Below are 20,707 nucleotides of genomic sequence, written 5' to 3'. Positions count from 1 at the left end.
TTATCGATTATCATCCATTATCCATTCAATGTTGGGGGGAGGGTATGGATATTTTCTGGAACTACACAATCCGGACAACCTCATTTTATACTGATCATCTTTTATTGGAAAGATGACATACGCACAGATGTATTTTAGAGCTCGACCAAATATGGCGGAAAGCTCTCAGCATTCGCGATACTTCTCGTCCCTAGTCTTCTTCTCTCAGTAGTTTTTTTTATGATGTCACCACTCCGTTTGTCTCCTTATTTAGAACAATGACCGACTCTCCCCTCCCCCCATCAACACGCACACACTTGTGAATTCCAGTATTCAAACTAAAGGGGCCTTCGCCCCACCACTGGTAGAACCTGAGTAGCCTGCTTGCAGGCGGTACTCGGTGTTATTATCACGGAAAACACGATCACTTCGGTGATCGGGCGCGATCTTGTATTGCCCTGCGTCCGTTTTTGCGCTCGCCCCCAGGAACCACGCGACTTAAAAAACAAGATGGCACCCGATCACGGAACGGAGAGGGTTTTCCGCAAAAATAACACCAAGTACCGCCTGCAAGCAGGCTAGAACTTGGGTGGCTCTTGAACTGTAACTCGTCATTAGCTTTTTCAGGGGCGGGGAGCTGGAGGTAAATCACTGTTCAGGGGCGGATACAGGGGGGGTGGATTGGGTGGATATCCACCCCCCCCCCCCCCTATTTTGAGTAGAAAAAAAAATTAAAAATCACTTTGTTTGAAGAAAATAAATGTCTGATGAACAGGAGGTACTGTCCATGTTCCTTCGCCTGCTTGACTTTGCTGACGCGACAAATCCAATTTAGCATGAAGTATTGTTAGATCCTTGTGACCTACCATGTGAAGGACCACCGTCTATCCGGCCATTATCCTCCCCTCCCCCCTCCCAGCCATTTTGAAGAAATTCTGGATCCGCCCTTGGTGTTTGAGCACTGTGTATATGCAGAGCAAGAAATAATTCCTTTCTTTGGACTTGTTCCATAATAATCTATTGTGATACATTGTGTATGGAAATGGGGCTGTTTGCAAATAGAAAAAATGGAAAAAATCCATACCCCCCCCCCCCCCATTGAGGGGGTAGGAGGTATGATCCCCCACCGCCCTGGAGTTTCCATTGGGTGCCTATTTTGACCCCCGACCCCTCCGGATATAGTACTCGTTACCCCCACACCCTCTGGAAATTTTGATTTCACAAAAATGATATGCAAATCCATGACAGACTTGATCAGAAAAGCCTTATACGAATAATCAACCCGTCTGTGAAAAGCCCCTAAAAGATAGTTTAAGTCAGTATTTTATTTGATATAAAAGCGCTTATTCCGTACAGCTCTAAGCGCTTTACATGCTAGGATATCTCATCCTTATTAACAGACAATCATAATTGTGTGTTAGTAGAACGATTTCACATAACCGCTTTTAACATGCTAATGAGAAAACTAACATGTTAATGAGGCACGTGCGCGGTAGGTTCACCCTTGGGAGAGTATTGACAAAAAACAAATATTTCATTTCAGTTCTCTTTTATTCTCAAACATTTCACAACCCGGTGAAAATGTTGAAGCGGTGATACATCAAATTGGATCAACCGTAAAAAAGTGGTTGTAGTCCATTCTAGGCAATTTTATTTTCCCGTCCATAGAAATTTACGCAAACAAAACAATTGAGAGAGTCAGAGTTCCTAACTTGTGTGAACTACTTGTCAAACTGCTTTTCAACCTTATTTACGAGATCGTTAACTTTACCAGTTTCCATGGCCTTTAAACACATAGCTGTGTGAGCTTCTTGTGCTTCCCTTGCCCGTCTTTTTTTTCTTGGATTTTGGTTCCGATTTATTTTCGTTCTCAGAGGAGAATCCTGCGAATGCGGTCGTTAATTTGTACTCGACTTTTTTTGTGCAGGCGTCTGCTTGTTCGCATAACGCATTTGTTGCCTTACTATCTCCGACTGTGCGCCGACATAAATGGGCTTTGAGGTAGATGTTGATGGCTGTGGAGCTACCAATGCTTGTTTTAAGATGTTTCGCATGTGCCGCGCGTGTGCCTCATTAACATGTTAGTTTACTCATTAGCATGTAAAAAGCGGTTACGTGAAATCGTTCTAGTAATGTAAGTTTTGTCACTGTCAGGTGTCAGGTTTTGTCACTGCCAGGGTTTCTATTTGATTCCTCAGCGTCCCTCCGGTTCACTGGTTCAGATTAGTGTAGTGTAGTATTGGAGAGACAGGACCTACGGTTTAACGTCCTTTCCGAGAAGACGTCGAATATCTATCCGTTTTTTGCAGATTTTATTGTCTAATAGACTTACAAAGGATAATTCGGCCTTCATTATGTACAGAAGGGGGGACTTTTGAGTATTCGGTTCTGAAGACCCGCGTTTCTCACGAACCAGACCCTCCGGATTTTTCGCTCCGGACGATTACCTCCCCCCACCCCCTGGAAATTCCTGGGCGTTTGACTCCCCCGGATGACACCATACTCTCTTGTTCTAAAATAATAGCAGCTACTTCCCGAGGTAGCTGACACTATCGAAAATTGTCAACAAGAGTCTTCTCCTGAAACGCACGGTGTTGCATCCAAGCATAATGTGTCAGGCCGTTCGATGAGCTATTTCGATCGAGAAGCCTGTCTCCAAAGCGTCGCCAAAAGCCCATTTCTTATCCTTTATGCTTGCGTCTATACTTCCCCAATAATTCTGGATATGAGAGCTCATTAACGTGATGATAATAAACGTCGCGACTTCATCATCAGGAAACGACCAGAACCACAAAACACCATCTCGCGTCCTTGGTATATTAAGGGCAGTGTTTTACTTCAATCTAAGTGACGACCGTTTATATCAAAAAGACAAAAGGCTGAAAGATAGACCCATTAGCATCGCAGGATATAAGCGGATCACATTGTGCATAGACATTCAAAGTCAGGATGAGGTTTCAAGTGACCATCGCTCTGTTGATTCTCGCCATGGTAGCGCGCGCTCAAGGTGTAAGCGAAGGTGACAGCAGGCTGGGTGACATGTTGCACAATAGGTTTATGGCTACTTCAGGTTGTGTCAGGTGGAGCAGAAGAAAAGGCTGTGTGGTGCAATTTGCCGAGAAACGAGCCAAGACGGTCAGTAACAATGTGCTGGATTGATTCATCCCATCTCCATTTACTGAAGATGGAAAATAATTCGACTAAATGATCTATTTGTTTGCATTAAACTTCTACTTAAGGCCCATACCCAGGATTTTTCTAGGGGGGGGGGGGGGGGGGGGTGGCGCGGAATACGAAAAAGTTTTATTTTTTACGGGGGGGAGTTCTCTGATAAAAATCCGACCACTCCCTAAAGAACAAAGAGGGATTTTTTTATGACTTTTATTTGAGAATATCCACGGGACATTTATTGTCGGATTTGGCTACATACCAGAGTGATCTAGCTTATGCTTTATAGTTTTGTCTACAAATAGCACGTCTATTTGAGAACCGAAAGTGGACCTTCGGTCGTGTGGGGGGAGGAGTGCGTTCTCACCCCCTGCACCCACCCCCCCCCCCCCCAGGTACTTCAAACCTGTACTTCTACCAATAATCTACCATAAGATGTTTCTAAGGTACTAATCTAACTTAGCTGTTGGCATTTTTTTACATACACCTATTTAAACAAACCAAAAAGTCGGTTGGTAAATGACAGTTATAAGACTGAACGATAATAAATGAACTAACCGCATGGTTTTCATAAATTTTAAAGAAATGTCATTTTTTATTGACCATTCGCCATTTGCACTGGTAATGATTTTTTAGTTTCTCAGAAGAACGGTTAAGTCCTTACATAAGCCAATCAGGACCAAGGACAATAGCAGCGCGGAATAAATAACTATTATCTGAAATATTGCGGAATCCTAGAAATCATGCTTTTGTACTCTTTGTTTTCAGATACAAAACCGTCATCTTGCAATCAAGGAGGCCTTGAAATATCTTCTATCACATGACGGAGATGATCAAGTTCGCGTTTAATAATATGTAACAATAGGCTTAGAAAATATGTAGTATATAAGATATTTTGCTAATAAACAAATTGAACGAAATGAAACCTTTCTCTGGTCCTTCCTCTCTATATCACTAGTACTAAGGCGCGATTGACGCTTTTTTAGTGAGATTTTTACCTTTTCAAACGGGGTAGGGGGGTGGTGGTGGGAGGTGATGGGGGTTGTGTTCGATCGCGATCGCGTTTCGGTCGATTGTAACTGTTTGTGGGATACCTGTGGTAGTTACCAGTCCCTTGAGGGTTATAAAAACATATCTTGTAGTCTTTGTCGCGGTGGTTTTAAAATGGTTATTCTATGAATTGTCTTCCTAAATTGCGCCTCCCTTCTGAAGTAGAAGACTATTTGAGAAAATCTCTCAGCTCGATAGAGGTAAGATTTTTACAATTGTCTGTATTCGTATTCATTTTCCACCGATACACGCTCACGTTAATTAAAAAGCTGTACACGTGACGTACACATTCGTTTCAAACACACTTGTTTCTAACTATTTTCCTCTACAAGCCCACAACTGCATTGCCATTTTTTAAGAGAACAAAACCAACTTATCAAAGACTGTACTTTTTTAAGCTAAGGACAAATTTACCCACAAGCCCCTGTATTATATTGCTTGCCTGAAATCTCAATAACCAAAAAGTATGAAAAAATCTACAGTTCTAAAGTTCATAATCTACATTTATTCAGCTGAACAGTTATATAAAATTGTTAAAAGTTGTTAAGGATCACTAGTTGTGCAAAAAAAATTTTTTTAGGTAACTGTGTCCAACATACCCACTATCCTTGCGTCAAGTTTTAGCATCCACCACATGATATTCTCAAACTCCTTGGCACACTCCACTCACCCCCATGCCTGAGGGTGATGTTACACACATCGTCTTTTTGCTTTCTATTTCCACAATACGCCGTTGTGTGGAAAAAACGACGCATGTAACATCACCGTATGGGCCTATCAGAACTGGCGTAAACCTCTTTCTCTTCCATAGACGCCTGGTGAGAGTGAAGTCCAGGGATTTGATAGGTTGCTATCATGTCTTGGTCAGCCACCACTTTTTACAACAGTGCGTGTAAATACGCTATTGGTGACCATATCTGAAGCCAAGGAACAGCTCGAGCAAGCATTGCTTAAGGTTTGTATTCAACTTAATGAAGCTTACAGTATAAAGTAAGTGTTTAGACATATTGGGAAGAGTGTAAAGTATAGTAAGGGCAGAGAATTCCATGGTGGGGTATTCATAGCTGTCAACTCACCAGCATTAGACAGGTGTCACAAGATTTTGGACCTCATAACAAGCTTAATTTTTGTGAGAATATTCATACATTCTCTGTATTCAACCCCATTGGCTCTATTTTTTCACATATCTACTGTATTTCACCTGATTTCACCCGATTTCTGTCCAAGCTGGGTTAACAGCTGTGGCTACTACTGGTGGATTGGGCCTGTAATCCAGCTGCTTGGAGGCTAGATCCACTCCCCATCCCCATCCACCCACCCATTTTGAGTTTAAAATGTAAAAGTAATGTCTCTTTGTTTTGTAAAAATAGTAAACTTGTCAGACAAATGCCACACACTGTATGCCCAAACAGATGCCTCTTATCCACCCCCCTTTATAAAATTCTGTATACTCTACTCCTTGCAGTCTGACCCTAAATATTCCCTCACATAAATGGGAAAGCAAAACAATGCTATGTTTTATTTCTTTTTTATTTTACAGCATGTACAATCAATGCTATTCATCTTTTGTAGTGACTTATTACCTTGTAGACACCAAAATGTTAGTTAATTGTGATCTTACAGTTTTTGTTTGTTGAATTGCTTTCTTAGCAATACTCTGAGAGGGAAAGGCCATGTTTAGAGGTGACCGTCCATCACAGCTTACCTGATGTCCTGGTTATCAAGGGATCTGGACCACACCTTGACCTCCCCAAGCACACCAAGCAAATAATTGTGGACACCCATTGCGGCACTGCAGTGTTGCGGGGTGCAGATGTATTTGCACCAGGTGTCATAGGGGCCCATCCTGGTGAGGAACTTTTGATTTACAATAGAAATATATATTTTGTTATAAGAAATAACATGAAATACATAGTTATTTAGAAAAAAATGTTATCTACAAATAGAATAGGAATATTATTTTGTTTATGGCCATTGACAGAACAAGGTATTGTGTTGAGTCATAGGCCAGATAAAAATGCCATACTTTTTGATAAAAGAAAAATTTGGCTAGTTGGTATTAGGGGGGGGATGTTGGGGGTTTAATTACCGCAATACCACACAAAAATTTTCAAAAATACAACAAAAATATTTTTGAAATATTGCATACCACACAGAAGGGCGAGATTTTGAAGATCATGCACGACACCCCAACATTTCCCATCATACCAAACCGCAGGACTAATTAACACCATAACACTGCAATATTTAATGTTTTACCGCAATACCGCTGTTAAAAACAAAATCTCACAACATGCAGTGTTTTGACATACCACATCATGCATGTTTTTGGCTCTTTCCCGCAATATCATACCAAAAAAGCCAATACCGCAATCCCTAACATCCCCTCCGGTATTCTGAACCTTCTGAAAAGTATTCATGCAGTTATACTGGGGACCTACTAAAGAACGGAGAAATAATAATGTGGATAATTGCAAATGTGCCAAAAGTTACCCCCCCCTGCTACTGCTTGCCCCCTCTGACTACCCTTGGTTTGGGAAAATAAGCAGAACAAAAAATTAATTTTTAAAATTGCTGTGGGGGTTCGGCTATGTCATTAAGCAACCCAAGACGAAATTTTTTGTCATATCCCTAGGCATTCAAAGTGAGGATGATGTTTCAGTTTTTGCTGATTTAGACAAGCAGTGCAGAAGAGGTTGCTCTAAGCCATACAATGGCAGCACACTGTTCGTAGGGAATGGCAAGGCTGTGATGTCTAGAAGCGACATATTCTGTACAAATGGCAAACTCAGGTATAGCTAATATTGGTTGTTTATTAATATCAGGTGTTTGAGGCTATTGTAAGGTACTTGGCTGAGTAGATAAAAACTTTTTTTTTAAGTGGCATTGCTGTAAGGATGTGCCAGCCCTTGTACGACTGTCCATCGCTGAGTGGTGTCTTGACTGATGTTCTTTTCCTGCAAAACCTGCCGTCAGCTGTAGTTGGGCACATTCTGGGTCCTCAGTCAGGGGAGAGTGTACTTGACATGTGTGCCGCGCCAGGTAAGAGCCGATTGCCTGGAGGAAAGAGCTATTGGGAATAAAAGGAGTGTAAGGGTGGTAGCCCTTTGTTCATGTCAGGAACATGGCTATAGAAAACTTTGTATTTTTGTTCCCAGGCAGCTGTGAGCTGCTATATATCTAGCCTATTATTTTTTCATAAATTGCTTTTAAAAAACTACAATAAGTGTAGCTTTGACTTTAAGGGGGGGAGGAAGGCTCAATTTACAATGAAAACACAACTTCTGTTGAACAGCACTGATTATTTTTTCCCCGGTTTTAAACTATGACTCACAAAGTTCTTATTTTTAGGCTTTTTTGACTCACAAAGTTCTTATTTTTAGGGCTTCAACTTATTTAAGGTTAATCTATAGAACATAAACACTACAAAAAATGCAACTCTTTTCCACTGACATTTATTGTTAATTTTTTTTACAAATTTTAAAATAGATAAATTATTTTTTTTATAAATGAATCTCAATAAATAAACATATCAATATTTAATTTTTAGGAGGAAAGACATGCCATATTGCTGCCCTAATGAAGAACAAGGTCAGCTCACATCATGAATGGTCAAAAATGTGATGTTAGCTTTGTTTTCTAACACCTTGCCTTAGACAGGCACATCCCCTGATTGGCTAAGGGGGGTACAGAATCATAGATACCATTTGAAAAAGGACTTTTCGCTTACGTCTCGAGAAAATCGCGTAAGACTTTTGCGCTTTTTTACTCGTCGAGAACTGGGACCAACAACAAAAAACATGGCGGACAGACACCCTGTTAAATCTGCGGCACTTGCTGCTGCAATTTTATGCCTTAAACAAATGGAAAAAGACGAAGGGGCGGGAGAAGGAATGGCTGACAGAATGGGTAGTATTGTTTAATCTTGGAGGAGGTACGTTTGGCCAAAGATCCATGTGATTGCAGACAATATCTTAGTATGGATTTTCACCATATTTGCAAACCAAAACAGTCATTGCCCCCCGTCTCTCGCCCTAAAAGGACAATTCGCCTCAATGTTTTCTTAATTTTACCAAATATGGACAGAAAGTTGTGAAGTTTTTGTTGCAAGACTCTTACAACTTTTTCGTGTTGTACGCTCATGTGGTAGCGGAGTTGTAGAGCTGATTTAGACTTTGCGACTTGAGTTGTATGCTGATGCGAGCGTGTCGAATGCAATGGTTGTAGGCGAGAGTCGTAGCGTCTAAATCGCCCTTTACATGTATGGTATCCTTGTTATGTCTCTGTACTTTATGACTTAAGGAACTGTGCATCATCCAACAGCACATACATAGTCATCTTTCTGTAGGGTTTGATTGTAGCATTTGACAAGAGTCAACCTAAAATACAGAAGATCATAGCGAACTGTGAAATGCAGAAAGTGTCCATTGTAAAGACTCATGTGATTGACGCATCGAAGGCACTTGACACCAAGGCTGCACCGTCTTCCCGAGGTCAGTAGGCACTACTGTGATAATTCAATAATTCATGACAAGTGATCCATAATCCATAAGAATTAAGACTTGGACACCATACTTGTAGAATCTGGAATGCAAATAAAACAGTCGGTTCAAGGCTAAACCGTCTTCCCGAAGTCGGAAGGCACTACTGTAATAATTCAAAAATTCGTGACAAGTGATCCATAAGAATTAAGACTTGGACACCATGCTTGTGGAATCTGGAATGCTAATTTAACACTAGTATCCTGAATTCACATTCAAGAATGCCAAAGAATGTTGAAAATATCAAGAGAGCATTCAATAATGCTATAATTAATATATTAAATCAATATATAAAATAAATATAATAATCATACTTCTTGGTCACTTGGGGGTTATAGCTACTTGATGACTAAAAGTAAGCTATCCCTGACTTATGTAGATGTCTCAACTACCTCCCCACCATACCCCCCTGAGGCATTTGACCGAATTTTACTGGACGCCCCTTGCAGTGCCCTTGGTCAGCGACCTCAGTCAGTAGTGCATATGAAACTAAAGGAACTTCAATCTTTCCCAAAGTTGCAACGAAAGATTTTCTCATCTGTGAGTATATTAACTTTGTTTGTCTTGCTGTTATTTGTGGCTTTGGAAAAAAAATAGGACCATAGTTCTACTCATGTGTGTTCCCAGGCATCATCTTATACAGTTGGCATGACCATGTTTCTATTTATGTGTGTTCCCAGGTGGTCATATTATACAGTTGCCATGACCATGTTTCTATTTATGTGTGTTCCCAGGTGGTCATATTATACAGTTGCCATGACCATGTTTCTATTTACATGTATTCCAAGGTGTCGGATTATACAGTTGGCATGACCATGTTTCTATTTACATGTGTCCCCAGGTGGTCATATTATACAGTTGGCATGACCATGTTTCTATTTACATGTTTTCCCAGGTGGTCATATTATACAGTTGCCATGACCATCTTTCTATTTATGTGTGTTTCCAGGGGAGGTCATATTATTATACAGTTGCCATGACCATGTTTCTATCTACATGTTTTCCCAGGCGGTCGGATTACTGAGGCCAGGTGGCACCCTAGTGTACTCCACTTGTACCATAACACCCGAGGAGAATGAGAAGCAGGTAGCCTGGGCACTACGCTCATTCCCAGGCCTCAGGCTTGTCCCACAGGTATACCATATACAATACTATGCGTTCCTGATTTTTGGGTCTCTGGATTGTTTGCAAAAAGAGCACCAGAAGTTTTTTGGTAGACTGTAAAGCATACACAGACCTTATTGGTTCACTTGAATATGGAAATAACCTAGCTACAGAACCTTGAGGTGTTTCTCCTTCCTTTGTTTCTTCCGTAACCGCCCTTCGCCCTCTGGTTACATTACATTCACAGTGTACTGTACCTGATGAAGAAGATGAATACGATCTACCGACACACCTTTGTTATTTGATTTTTACCTTGTGGTGTTTAAGGGTTGATCTCTTCGTCTAGTATTTGATTTTTACCTTGTGGTGTTCAAGGGTTTCTCTCTTCGTCTAGGTTCCTCACCTTGGCGGTCCAGGGTTCCCAGATTGCGGTTTGTCTGACCATGATCGTGGCCTGGTACAGAGGTTTGACCCGACTCGATCTAGTGTTGAGCCCTGTTGTGACGTCGATACAATAGGCTTCTTTATCGCGAAGTTTGTAAAGTCTTAGTTACGTCTATCAAGTGTTGTAGGTGTAGCAAAGCTTTTGGTCATTGTTGATTTTGTGATGGTAATCTTAGAATGTAAAAATATGTCTTATTATTATCATCTCACCTTTCCCTAGTCTCCCTCGCAGCCGTTCTGGACTCGTCACGCTAGGCGGCGCAAGCGACTAACCTTTCCCCTGTCTACCGAAAATATCTGGAGGGGAGGGGGGCAACAGGGGTTTTTTCTGTATACGATCCCCCTCCTCACACTATCGCCTTCATATCTAATGCTATAACAACATAATTGTTGGGGACTAGAATGAGTCCAGATCTAAAGCATCATGCGGACTCGTTCTAGTCTTGACCGGTGGCTGGATGTCTAATCGTGCTTAGTTAATTAACTTGCAAGAGCAGGCCCGTAGCCAGGGGTGTTTGGGGGTTTGGACGAGCACCCCCCCCCCCCCCCAACCGGCTTGAAGGTCCGCTCAGAGTTAAAAAAAATATATAACGTTTGGCTGTATATATCATGCACATCAATATGTCTTTAAAATGACTATAAATTCAGACCGGGGGGGGTGGCTTTTGAGGCCTCCAGCACCTTTGATCTGTAATATTTTTTTAACTAGTTGGGCTAGAGCATTGAAATTTGATGAATTTTCCTAAAATTTATCTGGGATCAGTTTGGTATCAACAAAAGTTTGATATGTGTACCCTGGTAACCATAGCAACCAAGTTTTGAGACATAGGTTTAATGAAAATTAAGCGAAACGCGTTTAGTCGTTAAGATCAACTATTAATACGACATGCTCAACGTAAATCCATGTCATTTAAACGTTTTATACCAAGTTTTGAAGAAAACACAATACAAATTTACAACTCTATTTCAGGGGGAAGGGTGGTGTGTTTTTTTGTCAATTTTTGACCTCGAAATAGTGCTTGTAGAAATATAAAAACAACATTTATATCCACCAGAAATTAATAAAACTTGAAACGAAGATTAAACATTGTCAAAAAGCTTCAGATTTTGGCACCCAGTTTTTATTGATTAAAATAAATAACTTTTATTAAATCCAAGATGGCGGATCCAAGATGGCGGATACTGATGTCACATAATTAGCTAAAAATCGCTGTTTTTTTTAAACTAGCATCTAAATTTGGCAAAATGCTTTTTATATTCCTCTATTTTAAATAAAAAGTAAAAAAAAAATTTTGGAAAAGATACTTAAATTATTACTTTAATTAAGAATCCAGTTGCAAACTTATGCTATATTAAAGGTACCATGGCAATCAATGACGTCACAGGTGTCATATATTGTTGTCATAGAAACAGTGTCACTAAAAATATATGTCTACTGCCAGATAATAAGAGTATCGAAAAAAGACATACAGAAATACACATCTAAAAATAAACAGAATACACAGAAATATTGAATGATTCTGCTCACTTAAGCGACGTTATCTTGACGTCACAAAGACAATTTATTTGAAGAATATCGGTCGCTTTATAAATACAAACTGGTTATGATAACTTATTTGGATTTTGGGTAGTTTCTTGGTGTTACGGAGCACCAGCACCAAAAACACAGTAGAACAAAAGCCAAAAACAAAGACCTTAGAACGAGACAATGAAATAGAGTACAACGGCCTTGAGCACCAAAAACAAAGCTCCCGTAACACCAAGGAATACCCGGATTTTGGATGTTCTATGCAAAGGTTTCGAAAGATAGACTACTTATAACCATATGTCCTTAAATAACGTCATAATGACGTCGTATTGTGTTGCTATGGCAACACAATATATCATTGTGTTCCTCTTTGTCAGATAATGATTCTTTGAAAATTTGGTAATATAATAGCTCCAATGGTTCAAAAGTTACGGATGGGGGGCCGAAAGAGCCCCCCCCCCCCCCCCCCAGGTCAGGGGAAGCCCGGTCTGAATAGGGTTAATATAGGATTGAATGTATTTGAAGTATTGATTGCCTAATGTAATAAGGCGAGGAGAGGGCTATACCGAAAATTTTTTCTGCTAAAATGAGAAAACGAACCAGCCCGCTCAAAATCCTGGCTACGGGCCTGGAGGGATCTCTTTACATATCCATAGCTTTTTAGACATCTAATTAAATCATAGTTGTAACTACTTAAAATAAAAACACTACGGTTTTTTTATTTTATTATTATATCATCGGAAAATGCTGAGTCACTGCCCCAGAATATTTTAGCAAGCAGGAGAGAATGTAAATATAACAGGTCCCAGAGATTTCCAAAGTATTTATTAAACAAGAACGGCCCAGCCTCAACTGAAAATTAGACGTTATTATAAAAAAAAAAACCAGTGTATAACCCTCCACTCGAGGGCGATCGTGAAAGTAACACAAACGCGTATAAACACACAAGACCATTCTAGCAAGCCTCTTAGTGCTAAAATAAAACAACAAAATATATTACAAATAGAAGCCCGGGCTCCTGCTTACCAGAACCAAATTCTCACACCACGAGACAAAAGTCTCTTTTCGGAAGCTACGGTAATAGTGTGCGAGTAGCTACTATGTCATCATCGTCTATTGTAGGATGGACTTCACAGCGATTCCAGAGTCTTTAACAGTTTAACCCCAGACGAGAGCGTTCTATTCTTTTCTAAATATTTAGACTTTTAGCATGCGCCGTCCATATAGCCTTTGACACGTTGCAAATATTCGCCTTAGCTTTCTGTTTTATTACCTTTCGTGCCGTATTCTGTTTGGCTCTTAGTATCTCCCACGCATCTGCATCTGCTGACATTGCGGGCTCACGTTTAGAAAGAAAGAATACTTAAAACGCGCTCCTTTGTGTTCCAGATTAATTCATGGATGAAATATTACTAAATAACGCATAGACTAGCGTTATAATATCATGGCGACTAGCACAGAGCGAGTCGGAATTGCCCTGTTCGCTCTCGGCCGGGCCGGGATGATACATGCCGGGAATTTGATAGCAAACTCCCGTGCCGAACTTAAATACATCATTGAGGAAGACACTCTGAGAGCTGAAAAGTATTTGCAAGAAAGAAAAACACACGCAAAAGTTCTTCAATTCTGTGAGGCGTCTGTAGCTCTGTCTGATCCCTCCGTGAAGGCGGTGTTGGTTTGTACGCCAACTCCGCTTCACGAGCAGTGTGTTCTAATGGCGCTAAGAGCCGGAAAAGCAGTGTTTTGCGAGAAACCTTTGTCTAGAAGTATCGATGGGACCGGTAAGAATCGATGCAATAGCTAGGCAGGCGACTCTTTGAGTTAGTGTTGGAGAGTTGCATAAAGATAGAATCGACGATTGTTACAAAATTGCCTCATTTTTCTTTTATTCAAGTGCACTCACATTGTTTTTGTATACATAAGAGATTGCGCTACTCAAATTGAGCTTTCATCAGTTATAACAGTGAAACCAATTATCAGTATTGCTCCCTAGGATTCTAGGAATACATGTTTAACAAGAGATCATCCATTATTATTTGTGTATTAATTGTAATTTAAAAAAGAAAACTCTTATTCGTGGTTAGTTGCGTGACATGTGGAAGTACTTTTACGTGGTAAACCACTCAAGAGCAGACATCAAGTACAGCCGTGATGCAAAACTGCTTGCCCGTCACGCACCGTGAGCTAGGGTTTCGGGAGTTTTTGATATGCTTATTTTGATACTTTTTTCGAGATGCTAACATTCAACGTATTGTTCCTCTCAGCACTGTGCTACAATGAGGCGGAAAAGGCCGGCCTGCCGCTATTTTGCGCCTTCAACCGACGCTTCGATCCCGGTATCAGGAGCATTATCAAATCTGTCCTTGGCGGGAAGATAGGAAGGGTTCACATGATTAAGCAAACAAGCCGTGATGCTTCACCACCCTCATACGAGTACGTCAAGTCGTCTGGCGGAATTTTCCACGATAGTGCAGTACATGACTTAGATGTCACTCTAACCATCGCTGGAGAAGCGCCATTAACAATCCACGCAGTTGGCAGCTCATTCGTTCCACACATCAAGAAAGCAGGCGATGTTGACTCTGTTGTGATCACTCTGAAGTTTCCTAGTGGAGCGCTAGCTCAGATTGATCTCGATCGCAGCTCCCCGTGCGGTTACGACCAGCGCTTGGAAGTCCTTGGGGAAAGTGGGATGCTACAGAACGGCAACAAACGCGCTAATGAGGTAACTGTATTCACTAGCGCTGGTAACACCCAGAGTCCCATTCTTGGCTCGTTTGCTGAGCGATATGCAGAGTCGTACGAACGGGAGTTGGAACACTTTCTCGATGTCGTACTTGGCAAGGCGGTTTGCGAGGTGACCAGGAAGAGTGTGTTGCTAGCGAGTGAAGTGGCGACGGCGTGCCAGGAATCACTTGTCACCGGGCGAGTAATGACATTCCAGAACTGAGAGAACTAAAAATATATTGTTTGTAACTTCATTGCGAGTGGTGAAATTTCAGAATTTCCAGAACTACAGAGATATATCTTGTAAGACTTGTCACTTCATTGTGAGTAACAGAAATACAAATCTGAGGGATTAGGTGACGCTCCTTGTGAGGGAATTCAAGGATAAGAGTTTCGCCTTCTTATCTTTTCTTTGAGATGAGAGGTTGTTAAAGATGCTTTTAAAAACAAAGTTTTAAGTAAAATGTCAATAGCGGAGCCAGCGAGGTATAGAAATATGGTATAGCTATGCGACTTGGTTTTGGTGGTCATCGCGCGGGTACCCTGTGTGTCACAATCCATCCATCCATCATCTGTTTTCAGCTATAAAAATAATTCACTTGTGTTAACGAGTTCCTTGCTAGCAGAAAGATCACGGTATCACGGTTTACAACAAACCACCAGGCGACAAACATAAAGCGACAAAAAAAACACTGCCAAGGTGAGTTTTTGACGATGATTTGCATTTTGAATATGACATTTTTTTTTATTTATTGTTGTGCTTTTATAATGCTCGTTTGTTCGCTTTTTTCCCAAAACCAATCGCTCAAACAAAAACACCGTACCAGCTTTAGTATAACGTCAAGATGACATATCAATGTCATCTATCCTTGTTTTGATTGGCTAAAATACCATCTACTTGAATTCCGATTGGTTTATAGCGGAGCTAAGCGCGGCCGCAGGCCGCGCGCGTAGCCCCATAGGCATAGAAATATGGTATAGGTATGCGACTTGGTTTTTGTGGTAATCGCGCGGGTACCCTGTGGTGTCACTCGCCAGCCTGCCAGCCAGCCAGCCAGTCAGCCAGCCAGCCAGCCAGTCAGCCAGCCAGCCAGCCAGTCGGTCAGCCAGCCAGTCAGTCAGTCAGCCGCGCGACTCCCAGGCCCCACTCGGCCCCGAAATGGCGACTAAATACAAGCACGGAGCAAGGGAAAAAGTTCTTGTCGATTATGCGATGATTATTTATTTTGCCTCAAATTTTGTGACTTAAGGATAAAGTCAACTAGAGGAGATCTACTAACATTCATTCACGCCAAGATTTATCCGGTTTTAGCTAGTAAATTTAAGCAAGTAACAGTTCACATTAAAAAGCAAACACAACCACTAGAAAGCGACCAAAAAAAAACAATGCAAGGTGAGTTTCGGGCGACGATTTGTATTGTCTGTTGAGGATATGACATTATTAGGCTTTTTGTTGTCCTTTTTTGTATGCTTTGAGAATGCGAGTACTTAACTTAGTAACCAAGTTATTTGAGCAAAACAGCTTTTGTTTTGACATTCTTCGTTTTATCTATATTCTTGATTGTGTTGAATAAAATACAATACAACAAAAACTGGAATTCGACTCTGCCAAATTTTCGTCTTTAATAAGACTTCTTCAGGGAAGATTGATTGTGTTGAGATTAAAAAGCGAAAAGAACCACAAGAAAACGATAAAAAAAAACAATGCAAGGTGAGTTTCGGACGACGATTTGTATTGTCTATTGAGAATATGACAGTTATTAGGCTTTTTGTTGTCCTTTTTGTATGCTTTGAGAATGCGAGTATATAACTAGCGAGTATATAATCAAATTATTTGAGCATAACAGGTTTTGTTTTGACATTCTTCGTTTTATCTATATTCTTGATTGTGTTGAATAAAATACAATACAACAAAAACTGGAATTCGTCTTTAATAAGACTTCTTCAGGGCAGATTGATTGTGTTGAGATATTTCATAAAGGCTAACCAATATCGTGTTGCATTTGTCAAATACTGCTAAAGAAGACCGTTCTTGTCTTTATATCCTGTGCTAAGAAGATACATATCCTTAGAAGATACAGCAGCTTTTTCAACTTACAAGAGAAATTTTCCTTACCGAGGATTAAAAAAAAACCTATTTTCAATATGTATTGTTGTTATTGTCTGCATCTTGCATCTCATGTGTTTATTTTTTTTCAAATAGTTGTGGAAAATTAGTTAGATTATAAATGGCTTGATAAAAAGAATGTTTTGAAAGAAATAATAAATAATTGTTTTCACTCTTTTATGAACCAGGAACTACCTGAGGGCCAAGATGAATGCTAAAGACTGGAAGACATGAGAATTAAAAATCATGTCTTGAGGAGAACAGTAGGATGTTCTTATTCACTAGTCATTTGATACCCCCACACCCATGGTCCCAGGGAAGGGTGGGGGATTAAACTTTAATAAAAGCCTGTTTCCAAGTTAAGAGTCAAAAACAGTCAATACCACCACCCCTCTTGACATATTCTGGTTAAAAAGTGGTCTAAAACCCCACATTAACCCCTGACTTCTGCGGGACCATAAGGGAGGGGGCGCAAATGACTAGTTCATTACTATGTGCTTCAGCAGTACACACTCATAGGGTTTTTTTAGAACAAGATACTTATATAATATAAAACTAAAAACAAAATTTTGCTTTTTAAAATAATAAATCTGTAAAGAAAACAGTTTTCTATCAACATAAAGATAATGTGAAAGGGGATATTGCAATTAATGCTCTTTGCTATTTTTCTCTACACCAAAAATAAATTAATGAACAGATTTGATTTTTAAATTAGAAATTTTCATTTATTAATTTCACTTATATGTTCTTTTTAGGATTTTCTTTCCAAGTCTCTTGCCCATTACATTTATTTTAAATGTTTAGATTTATTTCATTGATTTTAGTTAGATCCAGGGTTTCTCAAAACACCAAAATATAATGCATTACTGGATGTATATTTGTAGATATTAATTCCCATGGGGATGGAAAATCATCACTTAAAATGGTACATTAAATCTTCAGCATTGCATCTTATCTAAAATCTTTGAAATCCTGTTTTATCCATTGTTCTTCGCAAGAACAAAGCTTGTCAGAATGTAGCTTTACAAATGTACATTAATGGAACTTTTATTAAGGGGAAGGGTTTTTTAGGGCAAGATACTTAAACTTTATAACACTAGCAACAACCTTGTTCTTTTTCAATAATAGAATTCTGTTCACATAGCTTGAATAGCAAAGACATGGCCTCTTTAGAGGCCTGTGGTGGTGAAAGGGTTAAGATAATGGGAAAGGTGAAATGTCAAGAAATGCTCAATCAATTTATTTTCATTACTGTTATATTTTTTTCACCAAACCTTTCAATTTGAGTCAATTCACTTTTTCTCTCCTCTCCCATCGATTATTTTTTAGTCATTTGATATTCTTTGATTCCTCTCTACCCCAAACATAGATCAATGAAAGGGTTTGGTTTGAAATTAGAAGTTAGCATTTTCAATCTGTTTTTTCTTCATTGCATTCATTTGGGAGTAGGCCACCAACAACAAGGCCACTATATGGTAAAGTGGGTTGCACCAATATGTAATGCATGAAAGTAGATATATTTTTTGGATTTTAATTTCCAGACATTTTTCTGAATATTCGGTCCAATGAAGGAGAGAAACGCCACTAAATCAATACATAAAAATCACAGTATGGCATCTAAAAGTCTAAATATATTATTTTGAATCTTTGGAATGCTGTTACGTCCATGACATTTTCTGCACAAGGGCAAAACTTGTGGGAGTATTGTTTTGATTAAAAAAAAAAGATATTCATAATGGAACTTCTATGATGGGACATAAGAATTTACCATTAGACTCTTGACAATTTTGACAGCCATATCCACACCAGGAATTGTGTTTGTTAACTTTGATGTACTGCATAATTTGAATTATTGAATAAGGCCTGGATCCATTTGGTTGGTACAATAAATAAATCTCAGTAGAGAGCAGGATCCTAGATCCCCCAATAATACCTTTGATCAGTCAACACAAAAGGTGTTTATGCTGTCTCCGCTTTTAGGCAGTGCCTAAATCTATATATTAATCTTGGCACTTGAATGGCTTTTATTCAACTGACAATCGCCATGAAAATGTTAACTTCGTAAATACTTACTTACAAGTTCTATAAATTCAGGCGTATATTCCTCACGGTAAGAAAAAAATTAACGACAGAAATACGTAGTAGTCTAGCTACTGTATCAATGACACTTCGCTTGTTCGATTTATACATATGTTTTTAGAGTACAGATGTTTACAAGTTTTCATTTTTCCCCAACACTATTCCAGATTGGAACAGCCTTCCAGCACACACCGCTAGTGCCAGTTCATTACTTTCATTTAAGACCTTAGTTTCGAAATAGAGCTGTATAAATTATTATAATGTACTGTTTTAGTCTTATTTATTTATGTATATTAATTTACCTTGGTATAATGCAACTCAGCTTACAGTAACCGAGCATTAAAAATAAGAATCCGTGTTCTAACAAGCAATTTGAGCATAACAACATCCTTTGATATTCTTCGTTCTCTCTTTACTTTATTGACAGCGTTGACAAATATAATCCTGTCACATATTGCTAAAGAAGACCTTTCTTGTCTTTATATCCTGTGTATTTAGTCTTTTTGAAGATACAGCAACTTTTTCAACATTATCATAAATACTTTACAGTTACAAGTGAATTTTTTCATCGAAAATAAAAACCAAAAATGCAACCTATATTTTTTTTGCTCAAGCTTATATTGTCTGCATCTTGCATACTATCTAATGTGTTTATTTGTTTTTATTCAAATAGTTATGGAAAATTAGTAAGGTTATATGGGATGATAAAAATATTAATTTGAAAGAAAAACAAATACCCAAGTTAATTGGTTTCACTTTTATTTAGGTTAAACCAGCCAAGGACTACCTGACGGTCATGCTTGATGCTAAAGGCTGGAAGACATAAGAATAGGCAAATGTAGCCGGGCTTTCTTACTTTGATACAGCAGTATAAGTGTAATAGGGTTTTTAGAGCAAGATACTTTGTGTCAATGATACTGTAAATCTGTCAAACATTTTTTATCAACCAGAAGATAATGAGGGAAGGGGAAATGATGGGAGAGTGGTCAATCAAGTTGTTGCAATAGTGTTAAAGTTTTTATCAAAAATATAGTCCCAGTTTCTTTTTTCTCTCTCTATTGACTATTTTTATATGCAATTGATAATTATTTGCTGTTTTCCCCTCTGCACCCTGAATAAATAAAAATAGGTTAGGTTTGAAATTAGACATTTATATTTAGCACTAATCAGGAATATCAAGGATTGGTTTTTAATTTGCTTCCCAAGTCAATTTGTTCTCCTCCATTTGATTGCATTTAATTTTGTTGTAGCATTAGCATGTGTGGATCCAGTTGCAGGGTTTCTATAAAATAAAATAAAAACAGCAGGCCACCATGCTAAAGGGTGGTTCACCAATATGTAATGCATGACTGAGGTATATTTGTGGATTTTAATTTCCTTTGTGATGGAGTATCACTAGTAAGTGGCACCTGAAGTGTATCTAACTATATCATTTTATCTTTGGAATGCTGTTTCAGCCATTATTTGTTTCTTTGCAAGGGCAAAGCCGGTCAGAATTTACCTAGTGCTAGTGTAGTAGTGTACATGAATGGAACTTCTATAAAAGGGTTTTTTATTAGGGCAAGGTACTTACTTAATAAATTAAATAAAGATAACAAACTTGTGCTTTTTCAATAATAAATCTATAAAGAAAACAGTTTTATATCAAACCTAAAGGTAATAGGGAAAGGGGAAAATGTTAGGAAAGTGCTCAGTCAAGCTATTATTGCATTTTGCATTTATATTTTTTTAAGTAGATTCACATTTTTTCAAATAGAGTCACATTTCTCCCTTTCAACTCCCCATTGACCTTCTGTTTATTTGTTTATTTATTCCTCTCTACCCCAAATATAAGTCAATGAACATGGTTTGGTTTGAAATTAAAGAACTTTCAGTAATTTAGTATTTTCCTCCATTGCATTCATTTTTGAGGAGCTGGTATGGGTGGATCCAGGGTTTCTAAAAACAACTGGCCAAAGGGTGGGTGCAATAATATGTATT

At 39.0% G+C, this 20,707-nt stretch overlaps 2 protein-coding genes and 3 long non-coding RNA genes across 6 annotated transcripts; 4 read left to right on the top strand and 1 right to left on the bottom strand.

Annotated features, from left to right (window-relative positions):
• The first annotated feature begins 2,386 nt into the window (after positions 1-2,386).
• LOC125561267 lies at positions 2,387-4,068 on the top strand. The gene is made up of 2 exons (XR_007307300.1): positions 2,387-3,114; positions 3,916-4,068. It is a non-coding gene; the product is annotated as an uncharacterized LOC125561267 (long non-coding RNA).
• Positions 4,069-4,260: 192 nt separating this feature from the next.
• On the top strand, positions 4,261-10,440 carry LOC5509356 (tRNA (cytosine(72)-C(5))-methyltransferase NSUN6). Of its 2 annotated transcripts, none has more exons than XM_032378275.2 (10): positions 4,261-4,397; positions 5,009-5,152; positions 5,848-6,046; positions 6,875-6,989; positions 7,079-7,239; positions 7,748-7,788; positions 8,546-8,690; positions 9,118-9,278; positions 9,747-9,872; positions 10,237-10,440. In XM_032378275.2, the coding sequence occupies exons 1-10, from the start codon at positions 4,323-4,325 to the stop codon at positions 10,390-10,392; spliced, it is 1,323 nt and encodes a 440-aa protein (XP_032234166.1). In that variant the 5' UTR covers positions 4,261-4,322; the 3' UTR covers positions 10,393-10,440. The 2 variants fall into 2 exon arrangements, with proteins under 2 accessions (XP_032234166.1, XP_032234165.1); XM_032378274.2 differs by having other exon boundaries at positions 6,833-6,989.
• LOC116616244 lies at positions 7,480-12,974 on the bottom strand. The gene is made up of 2 exons (XR_007307214.1): positions 12,841-12,974; positions 7,480-8,781 (listed from the first exon to the last, which is right to left on the bottom strand). It is a non-coding gene; the product is annotated as an uncharacterized LOC116616244 (long non-coding RNA).
• Positions 12,975-13,258: 284 nt separating this feature from the next.
• LOC5509357 (uncharacterized oxidoreductase YrbE) lies at positions 13,259-15,018 on the top strand. Its single transcript, XM_001629827.3, has 2 exons — positions 13,259-13,595; positions 14,079-15,018. Exons 1-2 carry the CDS (start codon positions 13,259-13,261, stop codon positions 14,762-14,764), a joined length of 1,023 nt encoding a protein of 340 aa, XP_001629877.1. The 3' UTR covers positions 14,765-15,018.
• Positions 15,019-15,767: 749 nt separating this feature from the next.
• LOC125561190 lies at positions 15,768-20,361 on the top strand. The gene is made up of 3 exons (XR_007307213.1): positions 15,768-15,934; positions 16,837-16,911; positions 19,494-20,361. It is a non-coding gene; the product is annotated as an uncharacterized LOC125561190 (long non-coding RNA).
• Positions 20,362-20,707: the final 346 nt, after the last annotated feature.

Source organism: Nematostella vectensis, chromosome 3 (assembly GCF_932526225.1).
Source record: "Nematostella vectensis chromosome 3, jaNemVect1.1, whole genome shotgun sequence".
Classification (NCBI taxonomy): domain Eukaryota; kingdom Metazoa; phylum Cnidaria; class Anthozoa; order Actiniaria; family Edwardsiidae; genus Nematostella; species Nematostella vectensis.
Note: the sequence above shows the minus strand (reverse complement) of the source record. Positions and strands in the feature narration are given on the sequence as shown.